The sequence below is a fragment of the Diceros bicornis genome, chromosome 15 (assembly GCF_020826845.1).
Source record: "Diceros bicornis minor isolate mBicDic1 chromosome 15, mDicBic1.mat.cur, whole genome shotgun sequence".
Classification (NCBI taxonomy): domain Eukaryota; kingdom Metazoa; phylum Chordata; class Mammalia; order Perissodactyla; family Rhinocerotidae; genus Diceros; species Diceros bicornis.
Window position 1 is genome coordinate 208,722 of NC_080754.1, and position 18,916 is coordinate 227,637.

The 18,916-nt window shown below is 42.9% G+C and overlaps 1 protein-coding gene across 4 annotated transcripts in view; it reads left to right on the forward strand.

Annotated features, from left to right (window-relative positions):
- The window catches only part of NSUN3 (NOP2/Sun RNA methyltransferase 3), a 187,202-nt gene that overhangs the window by 46,081 nt on the left and 122,205 nt on the right, over positions 1 to 18,916 (forward strand). Inside the window, exons 6-7 of one of the 4 annotated variants that reach the window (XM_058555634.1) lie at positions 2,003 to 2,236; positions 4,491 to 4,623. The exons of 1 other annotated variant lie outside the window; for it this stretch is intronic. In XM_058555634.1, the coding sequence (XP_058411617.1) occupies positions 2,003 to 2,236; positions 4,491 to 4,497 (241 nt within the window). In that variant the 3' untranslated portion in view covers positions 4,498 to 4,623. Of the gene's footprint in view, positions 1 to 2,002; positions 4,070 to 4,490; positions 4,625 to 18,916 lie in introns of those variants that run through there. 2 more of the 4 variants (XM_058555638.1, XM_058555639.1) reach the window with 2 other exon arrangements.

Genomic DNA, 18,916 nt, shown 5'->3' on the forward strand with positions numbered 1-18,916 from the left:
TTTTCTATTTCAATATATACCCAACACCTAGAAAAATAACGTAATAGATGCTCAATAAATAATAACAAGCATTCTGGCCTCTTGATGCGTTCTTTCAATCTGAACACTCCTATCCTTCTTGTCTCTGGAAGACTCTCTTCTTCTTCATTAATTCAGGTCCCCTTCCCCAGTTCTCTGTATTGTCTTTCCAGTACTCCTGTTAGTTGAAATTTGGATCCACTTGATTGATCTTCCCTGTCTCATTTTCAGTCACTCTGTTATTTTACTTTTTTGGAAGATTTCTTCAGCCTTAACGTCCAAACACTTGTACAAAATGCTCTTTATTTTGACAAACATGTTTAATTCCTAAGCTGTCTCTTCCTGGTACTGTTTTGTGGCATTCTGTTACTGTTTTATGGGTGCTGTATCTTTGCTGATGTCTCTGCATTTATTGGGTCTTATTGTATCTCTTATTTCCTGAATTGTCTATTTCTTCTTTGCCATTTTTGTTTATTTTATTCTTGCTCTTACACATTGCTTGGGCATTTCTCGCTCAGTTATCCACGCTCCTTGCTTGTACGTTCTTCTTTGACAGTGGACAGTCAAGTACTAGGAGGTTCCCTCTAGGGGTGGGATCTTGCCTGGTGATGTCGCTTCAGGATGGGCTGGCTGTGACTCTGCAGGCTGCCTTCAAGGTAGAGTGCAGAGTTGTTTGCTTTGGGGGCAGACATCTACAGTGGCTGCCTTAGGTCTCCCCAAAGTGTTTATTCAACTTTCTTAGATAAAATCCTTTCAATGTTTTACCTGGCTCTCTGACTTGCCATGTATGGGAGTATGGAATCCATGGTTTCTTAATACATGGTTTGAATTAATATCTTTGTTTTCACTTTTTACTCCCATCGCATTTCATCTGGCGTTTTCTCTGCAGTTGGGCGGGTCAGAGTGGCCCTCCGTTGCTGTAGTCCTCACTGTGAGAGGCCCTCTCCACCCGCTGGATCCAGATCACTTCTCTGTCTGCATATCATCTTTCAGAAATTGTTGGAACCTGTTGTTATTTAATAATTCTCTCTATCCTATTTACTTTATTGTTTCGAGTTACTACTTAATTTTTTCTTTCCTGTCACATTTAAGGGTGTCTAAGGAAGGAGAGAGGAGAGAAAACCTTGTCATCGGTTTGCTTGTCTTGAATTAGCATTCTTCGTTCCTTTAGTAATCGAACATAGAGAATGGAATTTGAACTTATTTTGATGATGTGGATCTTCATTATAAACCTCAGTTATTGGAATGTGCTCTAGTTGTTTAAATGTAGATTTGAGACATGGGGCTGACTGTACTCTTAAATCCAGTAGAGATTCTGGAACACGATTTCTTCAGAAAAAAAATTTCTTGGTTGGCAGTTGCTCTGGAGTTATCACCATGGCAGCAGGACTAAAATGTTTCTGGTTTTATCTCCCAGTGGACGACTGTGCCCCCCTCTCCTCTCTTAGTATCCTGTCTGTCATGAACCGTTGTTGACCTTGAAACATCCCGGTTCCATGTTCGTGCTCCCATGTTGTTTCAGATGAAGAGTGGAACCCCATCTTTTCTGAGGCCAACTCCTCCATTTGCAGTCTGAAGCCCTGGGACTGTTCTTCTCCTGGATCTGCATTTTCAAATATTTTCAAATCTTCTCCTTGGAAAAAAAACCTTCCTTCCCATCTTTTCCCTGAAGCTACGTGTTCGTCTGGTGAAACTTCTCAATTTCCTTTCTAAGTTCTGCCTCCTTTTAAGTATAGGCATTCTGTGAGTGTCTGTCTTGAGTACACTTTTTTTCTTGCTCCTTTCCTGGGAAATCCTGTTTCCTGTGTTGATTGATCTGATTACCATTTTCCCGGTCATCCAGGGACACATTAGGAAGAAATGGCTCATGAGGCTAGAGACATCCAGCATTACTGCATCTGGGTCTGAGGAAGGTTGGTTTCAGACCCCACAGTTCCTTTTAACGCACCTAACCAGTCTTCTGCATTTTCCTGATTGCACGCAGGTCTGCAATTAAAGCCTTACGTCCCGGAGGCTTCCTTGTGTATTCTACATGCACACTTTCCAAGGCAGAAAATCAAGATGTGATCAGTGAAGTTTTAAACACTCACAGTAACGTCGTGCCTGTGGACATTGAGGACATGGCAAGGACTTGCTCCCAAGACTTCACATTTGCTCCCACTGGCCAGGAATGTGGGCTCTTGGTGATTCCAGATAAGGGCAAAGCCTGGGGCCCAATGTATGTAGCCAAATTGAAAAAATTGTGTACTACGTGAAATAGTGGCATGCATTTTGTGAACCATGTCAATGTAGTATTATATTTATTTTTCTGAGCTCTCTGCATGTTAACATTTAAGTATTTATGGAGTCACTGTCCCTGGGTCTGTTTGGAATCCTGTTTAGTTGACACCTTAGCATCTTAGAATCTAGGCTTGGGAATTTTCCAGGTGTATTTTTTTTCCTGCAAATATATCTCTAGCAATGATTTAGGTGGTACAGATGGTGCTTGTTCTGTATAATAAATCTGCTGTCTTTTACTTGGCATTTTGTAGTTAAATTAATCAGAATACATAGTTTTATGTGTAAAATATTTAGAAATACCTTCTATCCATGATGTTTGAACCTTTAAAAATGCACATTGCAGGCCTCTTCTTGTCAAATATACAGATTCTTTTAGAGTTTTTCCCCCTTTTCTGTAAGAACTGATTGGTATTCTGAAACTAACTTCTTAAGTAGCACTATTTCTAGTTCTGCCAAAATAAGTGTTTATTTGCCAAGTTGTTTTCTGTTAGGGACTGTCTTCTGTTTACTGCAAAGGTCGGTGACTCTGTTGACACAGCTTTGTTTCTCCACTTTTCTTGTATTCACAGATACAGATTGAAAGCGTATGTTATGTTGAGGCCGTTAGAACAGCAGATTCCCCTGCAAGTGTCTGACTTTGACATTCAGCTTGTAGCAGAATGGAGTCCATCCAGCAGGCTATAAAGCAAGCACTTGAAACAAAACCAGAATGATTAATAACTGCAATAACTGAGCCGTATTTGGAGAGTTTTGTTACATAATTGCAGTCATAATGAGCACTGCAGACTCTGATTATCCTAGGGTTGCAATCTGGAGGGCTTCTATTTCACTCCATCGTGAGATGATGTGCGTGTTGGATGTCACATATTAATGCACGAGAGGGAGATGCCTGATGAGACTGGATTATGCTGTTACCAGAGCTCAATACGTTTACTGAGTGGCTCTCTGTTTGCATTATCCTGGGAGCATTGTGTACATTTCTGTGTACGTAACAGTTTTAGCTTCAGGTTTGGATCATGTGTTTTCTCTAGAAATTGCTTCACTTGGAGTCCAAACATATTTTTCCAACTATTAAGAAAAATTCTGCAGCATACTTGAAAAGATTATGTTATTGGAAATTAGCTTTTTTAGCAACAATTAACTCTGACCATAGAAATACAGAATTCTGCTGAAGCTGAATCCTTTTGAATTGTTTATTACATTCTATGCATTTAAACTCGAGGCTATTTGCTTATGAACTGTTTTTTGTTTTGCAAGCATGTATGACTGGGTTCCGATAACTCGGAAGTCCTAGGAAGAATGTTTTTTCTGTACCTTCATTCTAGTAACTATTTTTTTTTTCCTTTATATCTAACCAATAAGTGTCAAGAAAACCTGGATCTCTCGGACTCAATGACGTGTACTGGGTTAATACAGAAGATTGACGATAAGGGAAAAGATTTTTTAAAATTATTTTTTAGTTTGTGCTTATTATTTTGTAATTTCAGTTTGAAATCCTGTCTTCAGATGCTGTAGGTTTAAAAAGTGCATTTAGTCTGTGTGGGTTAGTCACAAAGTAGATTTTCACAGTGCACTTTGTGAATGTTGTTCTTTTCCCAGCATAGTGCCACGAAGCCTGACCTGAATCCTCGGTGCCCCTGGAAATGACCCTCCTGTGATTGCTGAACAATGCAAATATAGATACACAGAGAGCTCAGTTTATTATTAACAGTAATTAGAATGAAATAGCTGACATTTATTAAGCATTAAATATTTTATTAAGTTCTTTATACATATGTATCTTTTTTGATCTTTAAAACAACTCCAGGAGTGAGTGTAACCACCTTTTGTGAGTGAGAAAACCCAAGCTTACTGCTGTTGGCAGCTTTGCCAAAGCTATACTGGTGGGTTAGGGTGGAGCTGAGATTAAACTAGCTCCTCAGGCCAGGCCCTTCTCCCTACAGTGTGCTGTCTCACAGGGTGTAGGTTATAGGAACCCTCAAATTATCCCCTGGTTTTACCCTTATTCTCCCTTGTTCAGTTTTCCACTTGTATGCAAATCACTGTTCTCAGGGCATCAAAGGGTTGATCAAGACTTGGGAGGAAAAAACCTTTGAAATATATCAGAGCATGTTCTAAAGAAGAACTTCTTGTGATCGCAATACTCAGGACTCTTCCTATGGAGGTATTCTGTACCTGCCTTTTCTTTGCAGATGCTGAACTGAAGAACAGAAGTTTGGAGCAGGCTTGCAATGGCAATTGAAAAGCAAGGAGTGGGCCAGCCCCCTGGCTTAGCGGTTAAGTGCGCGCGCTCCGCTACTGGCGGCCCGGGTTCAGATCCCGGGCATGCACCGACACATCGCTTCTCCAGCCATGCTGAGGCTGCGTCCCACATACAGCAACTAGGACGTGCAACTATGACATACAACTATCTAGTGGGGCTTTGGGGGAAAAAAAGGAGGAGGATTGGCAATAGATGTTAGCGCAGAGCCGGTCTTCCTCAACAAAAAGAGAAGGATTAGCATGGATGTTAGCTCAGGGCTGATCTTCCTCACAAAAAAAAAAGAAAAGAAAAGCAAGGAGCAATTGATATTACTTTCCGGGGCATTGAGTTACTTTCAAAATTGCTTTATAACAATTTAGGTTTCTTACCAACACATTAACTTCTCTCTGCTGTCAGCACCCTGAACAGCCACTAGTTGCAGAAATAGACTGAGTAAATTTAAATGGTTTGTACTGAATTTTTAAAGCATCGCATGTTATCTGTGGTTTGGAATCCAGGCCTGTATTCCTTCATCCTGTCATGTATCCGTATACCCTGATACTCAAGATTGCGTGTTACCCCCCTTAGCAGTACTGTGAAAAATATCCTTTTATACAATATGAGTGGGCACAAAATAATAGATACCAGAACACTTGCTACATGACTAAATAAAGTAATCACAAGTCGAATTGACCCTTGACCAGGAAGGCTTTCTGCCTGGGAGATAAGTGTGGGGTGGTCTGCATGGGCTGGTGCAGCTCCCTGAAATACAAAGGGAAAACTGGAACCAATAGCAACATTTCATTAGATGCCAAGAAGTCCTTTCATGCTGCTGAATGGGACTACTTGTATTATGTGTTAGGTAAATTTGGTTTTGGGGACAAATATAACAGCATAATTTATTTTCAGCCCATTTATATGGTTCAAATCAATGGTTTACAGTCTCCCTTTCTTTGTCTTATTGCTGCCCTGGGGAGGGAGGTAAGGATGATGTCCATCTCTGAGGTTACTCTTCAGGCTGACGCTGGAGCCATACTATCCCAGATCCCATGGGTATCTGATGGATATTCAGATACAGGTTCATGAGTTAACTAACGTCTGCTGATAATCTGTTATGTGTGCTGAAAGCCCTAACAGCTTCCCTCCTGAAAACATTGAAAGTAATGTCGATATGGAATGGCTTCAGGCTGCCAAGTCAGTGGGAGAGAACCAGAAATACTCACTTGACAGATTAGTTTCTGTTAATGTTACTTATTGTGTAACATTTAAAATAAAATGAAAATTTAAAAAATTGATTTGGGATTCTCATAGGGAATGATTAAACAGTAGAGTGAAAAAACAAATTTGAAAGATTGACCTATAATTCAATCTAAGATTTTAAAAAAATGTTTCACTAAATCCGAGGAGGAAGAAAGCCTGGTAGAGCGTACATCTCTTAAAATTTAATTAGCTCAATCGGATATTAACTCCACATCTTTCTGTAACTTCACAAATCAAGAAAGTGATTTCCTTAGTCACGTGAGACCATGTAGTCTTGCTGAAACTGGGTGGAAGCATACACCACCTGAGGAAAAGGACCGTTTGCCTCTTGGGAGGCTGTTTGGTGGCATGTGTCATGACTCAGTGAGCTTCCTGTGGCTTGTCAAGAGGGATTTGCTGCTGTGTGTTTCTGTGGAAGAGCCTATTACACGCAAATAACTATACAGCCCAGAGAATCGAGAGACTAAAACATAACTTATTGAAAAATAAGAAAAAGGACTGTGTGTCCAGCTTCTTAATTCTTAAAAACGAGTAGGAGTAAAATTGCACATATTAACAAGAATGGACACGGTTAAGAGGGATTAGCATTAGTGACAGGGGAAAAGAGACTGGGCTCATTTCCCTTATAATTATTAAGTTATAGAGAGAGAGATTTCGTTTACTCATCCAAATGAAGCATTAACCACTTTTGCAGTGTGGTAGCCGCCTCCGTCTTCTGGTGTTACAGTAATCACTGGGTCCAGGGACCGAGCAATGAGAGGCCGGGAGGACTCGTGCTGCCTCATGAGTTGATGCAGTGGGGAAGTTACTGTGGGCTTGTGGCTCATGGCTGCTAGCTCTTAAGAAAAGGGAAGGGGGACACGGTGTGGCAGCCAGCTCTGATGCCCTGGAAGTTGTTCTCTGTGATGTGGTTGGCTATGAATAGCCAACATGACTAGGCATATCACCTACCACGTTGAGAGACATCCCTCTTGACTTGACCCTGAAAAAGCTTCAGTGTAAGCCCTAGATTATGACAGATGTGTTTAATAAACCCAGAAGACATACACGAACTACTGCTGTTCTTCAGTGAATGAAGATTGCTTTTGTTGTGTATCCTGGTACAGGTAGTCTCTGTTAAGTCTTCCGTGTGAAGCTGTGGCCATGCCCACAGATGCATTGTTTTCCACTACCTAGTTAACCTGACCGCAGAGAGTTAACTCAGCAGGTTCCCTTTCCACCCACTGTTGAGTCGGCCAAAGCAACCTGATATAGTTGAACCAGGGGAACGGTTCAGGAGAAGTTTTAGTGGGACCTGGAACATTACTCTGGGGTAGGGCCTAGATTGAATCAGTCAAGCATGTTTCAGAGGCAAGGGGCTACAGTAGGACTGAAGGGTTTAGGATGGACCGCCAGGAAGCACATTACAACTCCCAACGAAGGCTAGGTGTTTGTCTGTCTGGTCATCACCTGCTGAGGACTGACTTGAGCGTCTAGCTCATATCTTCTCCATGGGAACTCCTGCCACAGGCTGAATTTAACATCTGTGGAAAACCCATCCAACACCCCACCTTCCTGCTTCCTCGACTGTGTCTCCCTCAATGGCTTTTGTCTCTATTGATTTCAGCAACTCATACTTCTGGGCATTCCCTAGAACTTGGCATTAGCTGCATTCTCCAATGGACCTTCCTACGTGGTCCATGGAAATGTTTTATCTGCCCCATCTAGTCTGGACAATATGGTAGCTATGGCATGGCTCTTGAGCACTTGAAATGTGGCTCGTTTGACTGAGGAACATAATTTTTAATTTTAATTAATTTAAATGTAAATAGCCACATGTGGCTAGTAGCTGCCATATTGGACAGCACAGATCTGGAATTTCTCCACTTAGGAAAATTTAATCTCAGTACCTCCTGTTCCAGCTTTCTTCCTTTCTCATTCTCAGTAAAACTACGGTCCAATTTTCCTTCGTCCCCTTAAGACTGTCCTTCCCCTCCTGGTCGCCTTTCCTTATCTGTCCTGGACCCTGTGGTTGATGCCGTAAAACTGTCCTCACGGAGCTTCCATCCCCTCGTGCTCCTGCATTCCGCTGCGCTTGAAGTTTAGACTTGCAACTCGAGATCAGTCCGTAGTCCATGCGTCTACCGATGCACCCAGATGGCTGAGCGTTGCTTGGAACACAGAAAATCGTGTAGCATGCAGACTGAGGGCACCACAAATTCAGGCCCGCGTGCCTGCCCAGGACTTTAGTCTGCTCAGTGACGTGGGCTGTTCTTCGCCAGCTTCCTTCTCCACTCCCGTTAGTGACTTTTCCAAACTTCCACCATTCTCTACGATTCTCCTATATAAACACTTTCTCTCTTCTCTCAGACGATGCCCTTGCCTCCTAGTTCCTTGAGAAAATTGTGGCCATCAAAGTGAATGTCCTTAATCTTTCCTGATGCATAGTCCTCATTTTGTTAGAAGCACCACCATCCATCTGGCCTCACAAGTTAGAAACCTGGGAGTCATGTTCCACTTTTCTCTTTCCTCCTCCTCACTCTCACCTCTGGATAATAACCAAGCCTTACCTCACAGTTGTTCTCTCTTACTTGGTACCATTGGCATTACCGTAGTTAAGATCACCCGGGCTGTTGAATTTTCTTCTAGTTCACCTTCCTACTGCTGCCTCCCACCTCACCATCCGCAGTCTATTGCTGCTGAAGTGCTCTTCCCACAACAGACTTCCATCATGTTGTTACCCTGCTTAAAATTCTTCAGTGGCTCCTGGTTGCCTGCAGGATGAAATCCGAGCCCTTAGCATTTCATACCAGGTCCTCTTGCTTTGAGATGTGTATCTCTCTGTTTCACTCACTCTCTTTTTCACGCACACAGATAAACACACACAATTACATCCTCTTTAACTTCATCAAAATTTAAATAATCCTACTGAGGAAACCTGATATCACACAATGTATAAATTGTCCCAGCTTATTGCTTAGGATACCCTTTAAGTAACTTGCCACACTTTCCAATCTATTATTAGCTAGATCTCTAGAGGACCTGATGTTACTTTTTTTCAAAATGATTTAAATATTTAAAAGTACAGTCTTTGTTCTTACACTCATATCTGAAAACAATATAGGTATATTTTGGGCTGCAATACTTAGTTTTTCCATAGTAAATTGAAAAAATAGTCAAACCATTTTCGAAAGCTTGTGTGCTGGACTGAGATGTAAATTAAACAGAGAATCCACTATATTATGGGCATGCTTAGGCATGCATACAGTGTGGGAAAATTTCAAAATGAAATAGGCTCGATAATAAGGTTGGATCACCAATGGATAAATCCATAATTGTCTTCTAGCGGATACTTCAGACCTACAAGGAATATCCAAGGGCAGAACGAAAGATGAGAATGTCTTAAAATAGAAAAAGAAATTGTGCTTCAGCACATCACAGACAGTCACAAAATAGATTATAAAAATAGCACCTGCGGAAACTATAGAAAAGTCTAATTCTCTGTAAACTTATCAGTTACTCGAGTTTTTCTTTTTTCTGAAATGTGAAAATCAATGTGATTTGGAACTACTTCTGCCTTTCACTTGATCTGTGACATTAAATGGGTCTCAAACTTTCTAAACCTTGGTTGCCTAATTTTTAAAGTGAAATAGGTTATCTCTGAGGGAAGCGGACATGTTTTGAGCCGTTACTATATTGCAGGCATTGTTCTAAGTATTTACATACTTGTTGTTTCCTTCAGTCCAGTCTCCTCTCTCTCTGATGGTTATCTGACCTGTAACTGAGGTTGTGGTAAAGGGCTGTACTGTGTACAACATAGAAGGTCAGGAGCGGGGAACCAGGATGGGTCTGAGAGGAGCTGGTGCACAGGAGTCGGGTCTGAGCAGGCGGGAGACTGACGAGGCAGACCAGTTGGAAGTGCCCCTGTTACTTCACATTCTTGGCAATGTGAATGAAATTACATTCATTTTGCTAAACTGGCATTTCTGTTAAACCAACATGCCAGAAAGCCTGGTGGTTCCTGTTTCTTTTTTGCAGAAAACCAGTCTTTGTTTCCAAGCATGCTGTTTCTCACAGTTGTATATCTCAAAGTTTGTTAATGTAAGTACCCCTTTTAGAGAGCAAAAACATTCTCTGGGGCCCCAGTGTTTTATTAAATATTTATTTAAAAATAAACAAGGAGGGCCGGCCCCGTGGCTTAGCGGTTAAGTGCATGTGCTCTGCTGCTGGCGGTCCGGGTTCGGATCCCGGGCGCGCACCACTTCTCCGGCTATGCTGGGGCTGCGTCCCACATACAGCAACTGGAAGGATGTGCAGCTATGACATACAACTATTTACTGGGGCTTTGGGGGGAAAAATAAATAAATAAAATCTTAAAAAAAAATAAAATAAAATAAACAAGGAGAACTGTATATAAAATTCTGTATACATATAGTTTTATACAACTCTAAAATCCACAACATTCTATAAAAAATTTTAAAATTTAAAATAAATAGCATTAATTTAGCATCTCAGATGATGCTGTCTTGTTGCAACTGTGTTCCCACCTGAAGCCTGAACGTGGTCTCACAACTAAGGCGTGGGGCTCTGGGAGTTAGAGAGTCCGGCATTCGTGCGACATAGGATTTCTCGGTTCTTCCACCAATTTTCTCTACTTGGACTAGAGAAAAACCTTTATTTTTGTGGTGTCCTGTGATGCCATTTTATCTCCACCTTTCCATGGATACAGAATTTATGTATTAAGAACAACTTTGGGGTTTTTGCGTTATTATTTCACAAATATTAAAATAATATTGCTTAGTTTTAACTTGATGATAACAGAAACACCTTAAGCACTGGAATTTTATTGTGGCCCTTCAGATGGAGCACAGTATGACTATATTATTATGTTTTGTGTGTGAGGGAGATCGGCCCTGAGCTGACATCCATGCCAATCCTCCTCTCTTTGCTGAGAAAGACTGGCCCTGGGCTAACATCTGTGCCCATCTTCCTCTACTTTATATGAGATGCTGCCACAGCACCGCCTGACAAGGGGTACATCAGTGCGCGCTCGGGCCGCCAGCAGCGGAGCACGCGCACTTAACCGCTATGCCACAGGGCCGGCCCCTATATTATATATATATATATATATGTATATATATATTTTTTGAAATTTACAATAGCTTCAAATGAAATATAGAATTACCCAAATTCTCATAGCGTGCTCAGTGACCTAAGAACCCCAAGTCCATGAGCTTCGGTCAGATAAACACTTCTCTGGTCTTTATTGGCACTCTCAAATAGGAAAACGTGGAGTTTCCTCTGACAGGTATGCCTCGGGGTTTCAGGAGAAAGAAGCACGGGGGAAATCATAATCTGAATAAGAGAATAGAACATCTTTGGTATACAACCCTTCCCTACAAATATTTCCTTCCAAGCCAGGAACATTTTTTCCTTGCTTATGGAAAGGGCGGTCATGTAATTTATCATCCAACCAGGACATTTTTGAGAGTGGAAGGGCAAGCTGTTAGTAATTACACCAGGACAACCGACGTGACCAGGACTATCATGTGGTCACCCCAGATGTGCAGGGCACGGGTGAGGTGGACATTCACGCGTTTGAGTGGATCAGATGGATCTCTTGATGAGAAACGCTGTGGTCCTTCCCGCGCACTTTCCTCAGAAATGAGATGCCCCTCCACCCCAGCAAAAGTAAAAACCTCTTTAATTACAGAATGACTTCCTTTCCACTTCTCTACCTGGAATCTAAAGCATGAGGGTCTCTCTTTAATCAACAACTCAAATGCTGTACTCCAAACACTCCCTGAAGACTTCAGCCTGATGGTGTTTTTGTGGAGCTTTGACAAGATCCCAGCTGAGATAACTGATAGTCGAGATGACTAGTCTAAGCTAAGGCAGTGCTGTCCTACTTCTGCAACAAAATGTGAATCACATTCCTAAGATGACAAACATGTATAAACCCGTGGACATAAAAAAGTTTTATTGCATAGTATTTATCCTTAAACTTGAGGTGTATCGCACACACATGCACACACACGTCTGTGTAATTTTTTAAAAACTGCTTTGATTCACTCAGTTGACTTCATGACCCACAAATAGTTTGTGACCTGCAATTTGAAAACACTGCTAACCGGCCATTCCTTTCCGTGTCCAGGTAAGTAAAAGGGTGCATAACTGCATGTTAATTCATTTCTACATGCCGTCACAGAACTTCAGTTTGCTGTTTTGTTATTGGTTTAAGTAAGAGTCAATTTCAGAACATTTAAAAAAATCTTGTGTAAGACATTGTGTGTTATGTCATCCCAAGTGCTCCCCCTGTAAGGACCCTAATTATGAATTTCTCTTAGATTTCAGAGAATGTTTTCAGATTAGGAAGACTATGTAAGTCAAGTTATTTCCCATTTCACCTTGGGTGCTAAAAACACCTAAATACATAAACTTTAAAAACAGCTGTAGAAAGAGGACAATGAATGAAGCTCTTACTAGTATCAGCTAACGTTTTAGAAGTAAATGTGCAATTTGTTAAGGATTCCTTCATTTCCCAATCTTAGGGACCAGGAGACTCCCATAAACACAGTCTCCTCTGAAGTGAGCATGGAAACGTGTTTCTGCATCTTCTGTGAGCGTCCCTGTGTCAGGTGAATTAACAGACGAGTGCTTCCCTTGGTATCTGGGGCTTGGTGGGTCCCCTGCCTCTTCACCTGCTCCTCTGTGATGTGTGTGGATGAGCCCTTTTCCCATCCCTACTAGGGTCTGGACTGTCTAATTAACCTTTGAGTTCCCCGAGCACTGCATTCAGTGCTTCCCTACACCAGGTGTTTCATTAATGTTTAATGAAAAGTTAGTTTGGCAGGTTCTCTTCAATGTCAGTAACGTAGGCAAGTTCTCAGTAGAAAGGAGTAAAGGTCCACGTTGGATGACAGCACATTCAGGTTGTGAGCTGAGGCCACAGTAGAGTGCCCAGCTTTGCCAGCGGTGGCGGCTGAGAACGTTTGTTAGTAAATCTGGATATAAAATCCTGCCTCCGTCCCTTCCTAGTTATGCAAACTTGGGCAAATTACGTGCCCTCTTTGAACTTTAGATCCCTCGGCTCTACAGTAAGGATCATTAAAAGATCATGCATTTAAAGTGCTCAGCACAGTGTCTGATATATAGAAAGCAGATGTATTCAGTTTTCTGCTGTATCACAAATTAACACAAATTTATTAGTTTAAAAGAACACAGATTTATTATCACACAGTTTTCTTGGGTCAAAAGTCTAGAACATTTTAATTGGGCCCTCTGCTTCTGGTTTCAAAAGGCTGAAATCAGGGTGTGAACCAGGTACGCCCTTGTCTGTTTCCGAGCTCCCTCAGGTGGTTGGTCCAGTTTCCACACCAGCTGTTGGCTGGAGCCACTCTCAGCAACTAGAAGGCCCCAGCAGGTGGTTGTCACATGGGCCTCTCCACAGGCTCGCTCCCTCTCTGGATCTCTTCATCTCCTCCCTTAGGAAAGGCTCCCAGGCTCCTTAGTGCTCACTGGATTAGATCAGGCCCACCTAGAGTAATCGCCCTTTTGAAGAACTCAGAGTCAGCTGGTCAGTAACCCAATCATGGGAATGATATTCTGTCATTTTCACAGGCCGGTTCACTCTCAGGAGGAGGGGAGTATTCAGGGGTGTGGGTCAGAGCTGGTGGGCATCTCAGGGGCTGTCTTAGGATTGTGTCTAACACAAGAAGAAATTTCAGATCCCCCGTGAACTAGCATTTAAGTTTTGGGAAACAAGTGACTAAAGAGAGAGAGAATCACATTTCATTCCACATTCAGGGAGGGTGTGACTGCGGTGCGTGTCGGATGAGAGATGTGTGGCTGGTGTTCCCTCCCTGCATACACTCCGAGGGTGACTCTGCTACTTGGATATACATGTTAATTATACAGGGTGGCCCTTAACTATTTAACCAGGTGCTCAATTGAAGAAACAGCACTTTTTTTTAAGATTGGAGGAAAAACTGGCTGTATTAGGTTTATTGACAGCTGTTAGATCTCCAATATAGCACTTTCCTAACAGATTTTCAAAGGTAATTTTGATCATGTGCTATTTGCGCTTAATACTCTGTTTCTAGAACCTAAACTCAGTAAAGAAACAACTCTACTGTATTGTTCTTATTGATGTTATCGTCTAGGACACCTTGAGATAACCAATGAGAGAAGAATGATTGAAAGGGTATAAAGTTAGGAAGATATTGGTTCTCTTTCTCGTCCTAGTGGTTTAGGCAGAAAATTTAAAAATAGCTTTCAGTTGTATGAGTTATATTCAACATTGTAGGGAGTACAAAGAAATGTAAAATTAACTTTATCAGTACATTTTCAATCTAGTCGTAAAGTTAAGACACAAATATAAATATGAAGAGTTAAGTCACAGTAGCAGGAAGCATATAATTATGAGCCAAATAGACAGTTAAATGAAAGAAGCATGATTATAAGCTGGAGATGTCAGGATGACATCTAAGGGGACCAGGGGACCACAGATGAGCCTGCAGAGATGGGCACGGTGTCACCAGATAGAGAGACTGGAAGTGGACATTACGGGAGGGGCGAGGGGCACGAACAGAAATGTGGACGCACCCACGACGACACGCAGTCCTGGAGGGGCGGTCTGGCTGGAGTCCAGAGCTCAACTAAGTGAGCAGAGAGGGATAAAGTTGAAAATGTGGATGTTGTTTGGAACCTCAAATATGAGCCCAAAGAGTCTGGACCTATTTCAATAGGCAACAGCAATCCACTGAATCTTGTTCGGAAGAGCTATGCATGCCTGTTTCCGACCGGGCTCCACAGGAGCCCCCCAGCGTGTCTGTGGATCCAACACTCGCCCTCGGAGGAGCACCTCAGAATCCCCCTCAGAATGATCACGAACAGATGTCACTTCTCTGGGCCAGTGACCCTGAATGGAGATGTGGGACTTGGGAAAGAGGTCATGGGGTGGTGGTGGGGATGTGTCGGTCCCGGCCCTGCCACATTCTGGTGATATCTTTGTTTGCTACTCAGTCTCCTTTTGGGCTTTTTGTTTCTTCTGAATGGAATGCTGGAGGGCAGAAGGATGTCCCAGAAAGTCTGGCCTTATTTGGAAGGTCTCTGTTGAAAATGGCTTACCAGTACTCACCACTTTTCCAAATTGAGTGCACAAATATGCCTTATTTCCAGAAATGTGCAAAGTGCTCATCATATATTTTCACCCTGTACGGTAAGAATATATTTTTTTCTTTCCTGAGGGTGATGTGCTCTCAACTCAGCATCTAATGGCACAGATTTCTAGTGCTGCCAGACTAAAATACCTCAGAGGACTCATGCCTCCCAGGTGTCTCCTGAAAGCCTGACTCACCTCTACTCCAGGCGCCGTGCCAGAGCGTTCTGCTGGCAGCTGCCTCTCTGTGAGGTCCCGTGGAGCAGAGCCTCGTCGACAGTGGAACCCACTCTTTCTCCTGAAAGCCCTGTATTCGCTCCCCACCCCTCTTCCCAAACTAGATAAGCCTGTATTTCTTTGTTTTTTTTTTTTGTGAGGAAGGTCATCCCTGAGCTAACATCTATGCCAATCCACCTCTTTTTGCTGAGGAAGACTGGCCCTGGGCTAACATCTGTGCCCGTCTTCCTCTACTTTATGTGGGACGCCACCACAGCATGGCCTGACAAGCGGTGCATCGGTGCACGCCCGGGATCCAAACCCAGACTGCCAGCAGCGGAGCACACGCACTTAACTACTGCGCCATGGGGGCCGGCCCTGGTAAACCTGTATTTCTAAAGCAGCAATCCCAAAGTACTTAGTCATTTTGTCAGAATTTCGAGATAAATTAGCTTAAACAGCTACATTAGTGGAAATATACCTTCCTGGCTTCTCTGCCAACCTCCTGAGAACATTCTGGCTCAATTCCTATCTTTAACAAGACCAAGAAGACAGGCTTTTGCATCTCCATGTGCCAAGTATCTACATATTCAGAAATCAGCTTGGCAAATCAGAGCTGAGAGTATGAGGAATAAACATTGTCTCTGTTCTTTTTTCCTCTCAAAGTTGAGACTTTAATTTTTGAATAGGATAAGAGCTAAAAATTGGCAAAGGGGAGCTGACGGCAATGATGGGACATTTGTGAAAACACTTGTGTTGATCAGTGAGGCCCCTCGGCCTGCCCTGCGCACCCTCGGGCTCCCATGGGCTGCACAGGTGTTTCCCTTCTCCCCTGACTGTCTTCCCTGGGCCTGACAGGCAGAGGCAACCATTCCACAGGCCACGTTGCCTGATTTAAAATGCTCGATAGGTAGAAATTAAAATAAGTTCTTTTTTAAGCAAACACATCACCATTCTCTTTCAAAGATTAGAACCCGAGTAATGACTCCTAAGAGAAAAGCTTGGTGTCAAATTATGAGGGTGTGCTTAGTGCTTATGATTTATGTCTAGGCATACATAATTTTTTGACAAAGAGCAAGATGAGGTTGAAATTGTATTTATTTGGCAAGCTAAAGTTGGCTTCTTTTACTTTTAAGCCATTGGCATTCATTTTGCATGTCATAGCACCCTTATTTAATACCATGCAGCAAAGACATGAGCGTTCATGTTCAAAACCAGGGCAGATGAGGGGCCGGCCCGGTGGTGTAGTGGTTAAGTTCACGAGCTCTGCTTTGGCGGCCCCGGGTTCACAGGTTCGGATCCTGGGCATGGACCTGTGCACTGCTTATCAAAGCCATGCTGTGGTGGCATCCCACATATAAAATGGAGGAAGATGGGCACGGATGTTAGCCCAGGACCAATCTTCCTCAGGAAAAAGAGGAGGATTGGCAGTGGAGGTTAGCTCAGGGCTGAACTTCCTCACCAAAAAACAAACAAGAAAAACCAGGGCAGATGCTCATCCACTGGACCACTTCCCGAAGTCTCCAAAGAGTTCCGTGAGATGAGAGCTGTCTCTCTGTGTTGGGATGGGTATTCCAGGCCATTCGTTTTGTTCCTAGGAGCACGATTCCTTTAGCTGTCATCTCTGTTTCTCCTCTTGTCTCTCAATGCTTCGAAGAGGGGTTTTTACCTCTGGCAAGTGGAAAAATTGATGTAAGGACCACTAGCCATTAGAAACTCTCTGGAAATATGTATTCAGGTTCTCCCTTTCTCTTTCCCCAGTATGGCATGCTATTTTAGCAGTTAACCTATTTGTGTATCAAAAACAAGAATTATAGATCACCTAGTTGATCTTTACTAAGTAATAATCATGAGTATGATCACACATGAAATTTTCCAATGGGGTATTAAGGATTAGTTGATGAGTTTTATTCTGCTTGTCAGCAGAGCTGATTAAGTGAGAACCACTTGATCCAAATTCATAGTGTTGGAGTTCAGAACATGACACCCCAAAATATGGCACCTTGCAGTATTGAGTATTTGAAGCTGAAGGAATTTGAAAAACAGCAGGCAGAGGCAGGACCTTCTGACCTTCCCCTTCTCCGCCCAAGCAGGCCATAAGACCGTCGTGTGAGAGGTGCCCTTCCTGTACCTGGAGGAAAGGATCCTATCTCCGAAGGTCTGAGAGAAGAATCTGCAGGAACAGGCCTTTCCGTTTCCCCCAGTTGACTCATTCCCTTTGGTCCTTTCATATTTCCCCATGACTTTCTGCTCTCCATAAACCTAGCATAAAAATACTCAGACTTCACCATTTCTTTGAGTCTTCGTTTCCCTGTGAAGGCTCCCATGTCATGTAAAACTTACATTAAATAAATTTGTATGCCTTTTTCCTGTTAATTTGTCTGTGTCAGTTTAAATTTCAGGCCCAGCCAGTGGCCCTATGAGTTTCAAGGAAAAGTTTTTCCTCCCTTTCGTAGCTCCTTCTGCCATGTTGAGTTCAGGCTGTTCTAGGGAGTGTTCTCCTCACCTTCCCACTAGTACATGGAGGGACGTCTTGAAGTTGCATGTGTGCGGAGCAATCATGTCCTGTTACTTGTCGGTTCCATTATATGTACAGACCCTTCGGGAGGGGACAGCGGTTCTGAGCCATGGTTAGTGGTGTGCCCCATGTGCTCTTGTCTGAGATGCTAGGAGGAGACGGCATGTCACTGAACTGCCATACTGCACTTCTAAATTTCAAGTTTGTGGTCCCTTCTCGAGTCCCACATTTAGGATCACAAATGATGCCTTTGTACATTCAGGCCCCTTGCCAATGCTATTATTCTCCCATCACATGCCGGGAAGATCTTGGGAGAAGAGATATGCTTTATGGGAAGAGCACTGTCTTAGAAATGAGTCAGATGTTTAACAAGCCATTTGGCTTCTGAGTTGTGGTTTCCTCTTCTGTGAACTGGAGATGGAGGATCACTGTGTGGTCTAGAAGTTGGAGGTCACCGGAGAGGTAGCCTCTTCCCAGGCCATCATCCTTTTTCTTGGCTGCACCTCGTTCACTGTGACCCTGCTGCCCTGACACCACACACGGGCAGCATCCCAGCCCCACAGCCTTTGTGTGCTATTCCTAACGTGTCCAGTCTAACAGCTGCTCTCTTTGGAGTTCTGAGGCCCAGCGCCTCATGGAGTGTATGTATTCCAGGTCCTGTAAGCTCCTTTTGGTTGGTGTTTTAAGCTGTTTTTCCTCAGTGTATGCATAACTTGAAGTTATGTCTCCCAGAGACTCCAGAGGCAGGCCTAGAAGTTGTTCATTTGTTCACTGATTCACTCAATAAATGTTTAGCCCTGTGACCAGCCCCCTACAGCAACCCAACATTACAGATCCCCGTTATACTGGGCCCTATCCCTTTTTCCTTTGTCATTAGCATGCTGTATAATTCACTGTCTTTTATTGCCTCTCTCTCCACTATAGTGAAAGCTCCCCAGGGGCGGGGTCTTTGTCTGTTTTGTTCACTGATGTATCTCAGGCAAATAGAACAGCTCCCAGCACTTAGTACATATTTGTTGAAATAGTTTAGAATATACTATATTTTAGGAACATGGAAACTAGTAGGTTAGGTAGTTCTTCCAGAGAACAGTTCACTCAGGAACTTTCTTGAGCTGTTTAAAATTACAAAAGCTTCACATTGCATACCCAGCTTCTTTCTTCTATACCCTGAGGCACAGGGAATGTCACTCACTTTCTCTGGGTTCTGTGTGGGCTCTTGGTCCCCTGGGTCTGTGCCGTCATC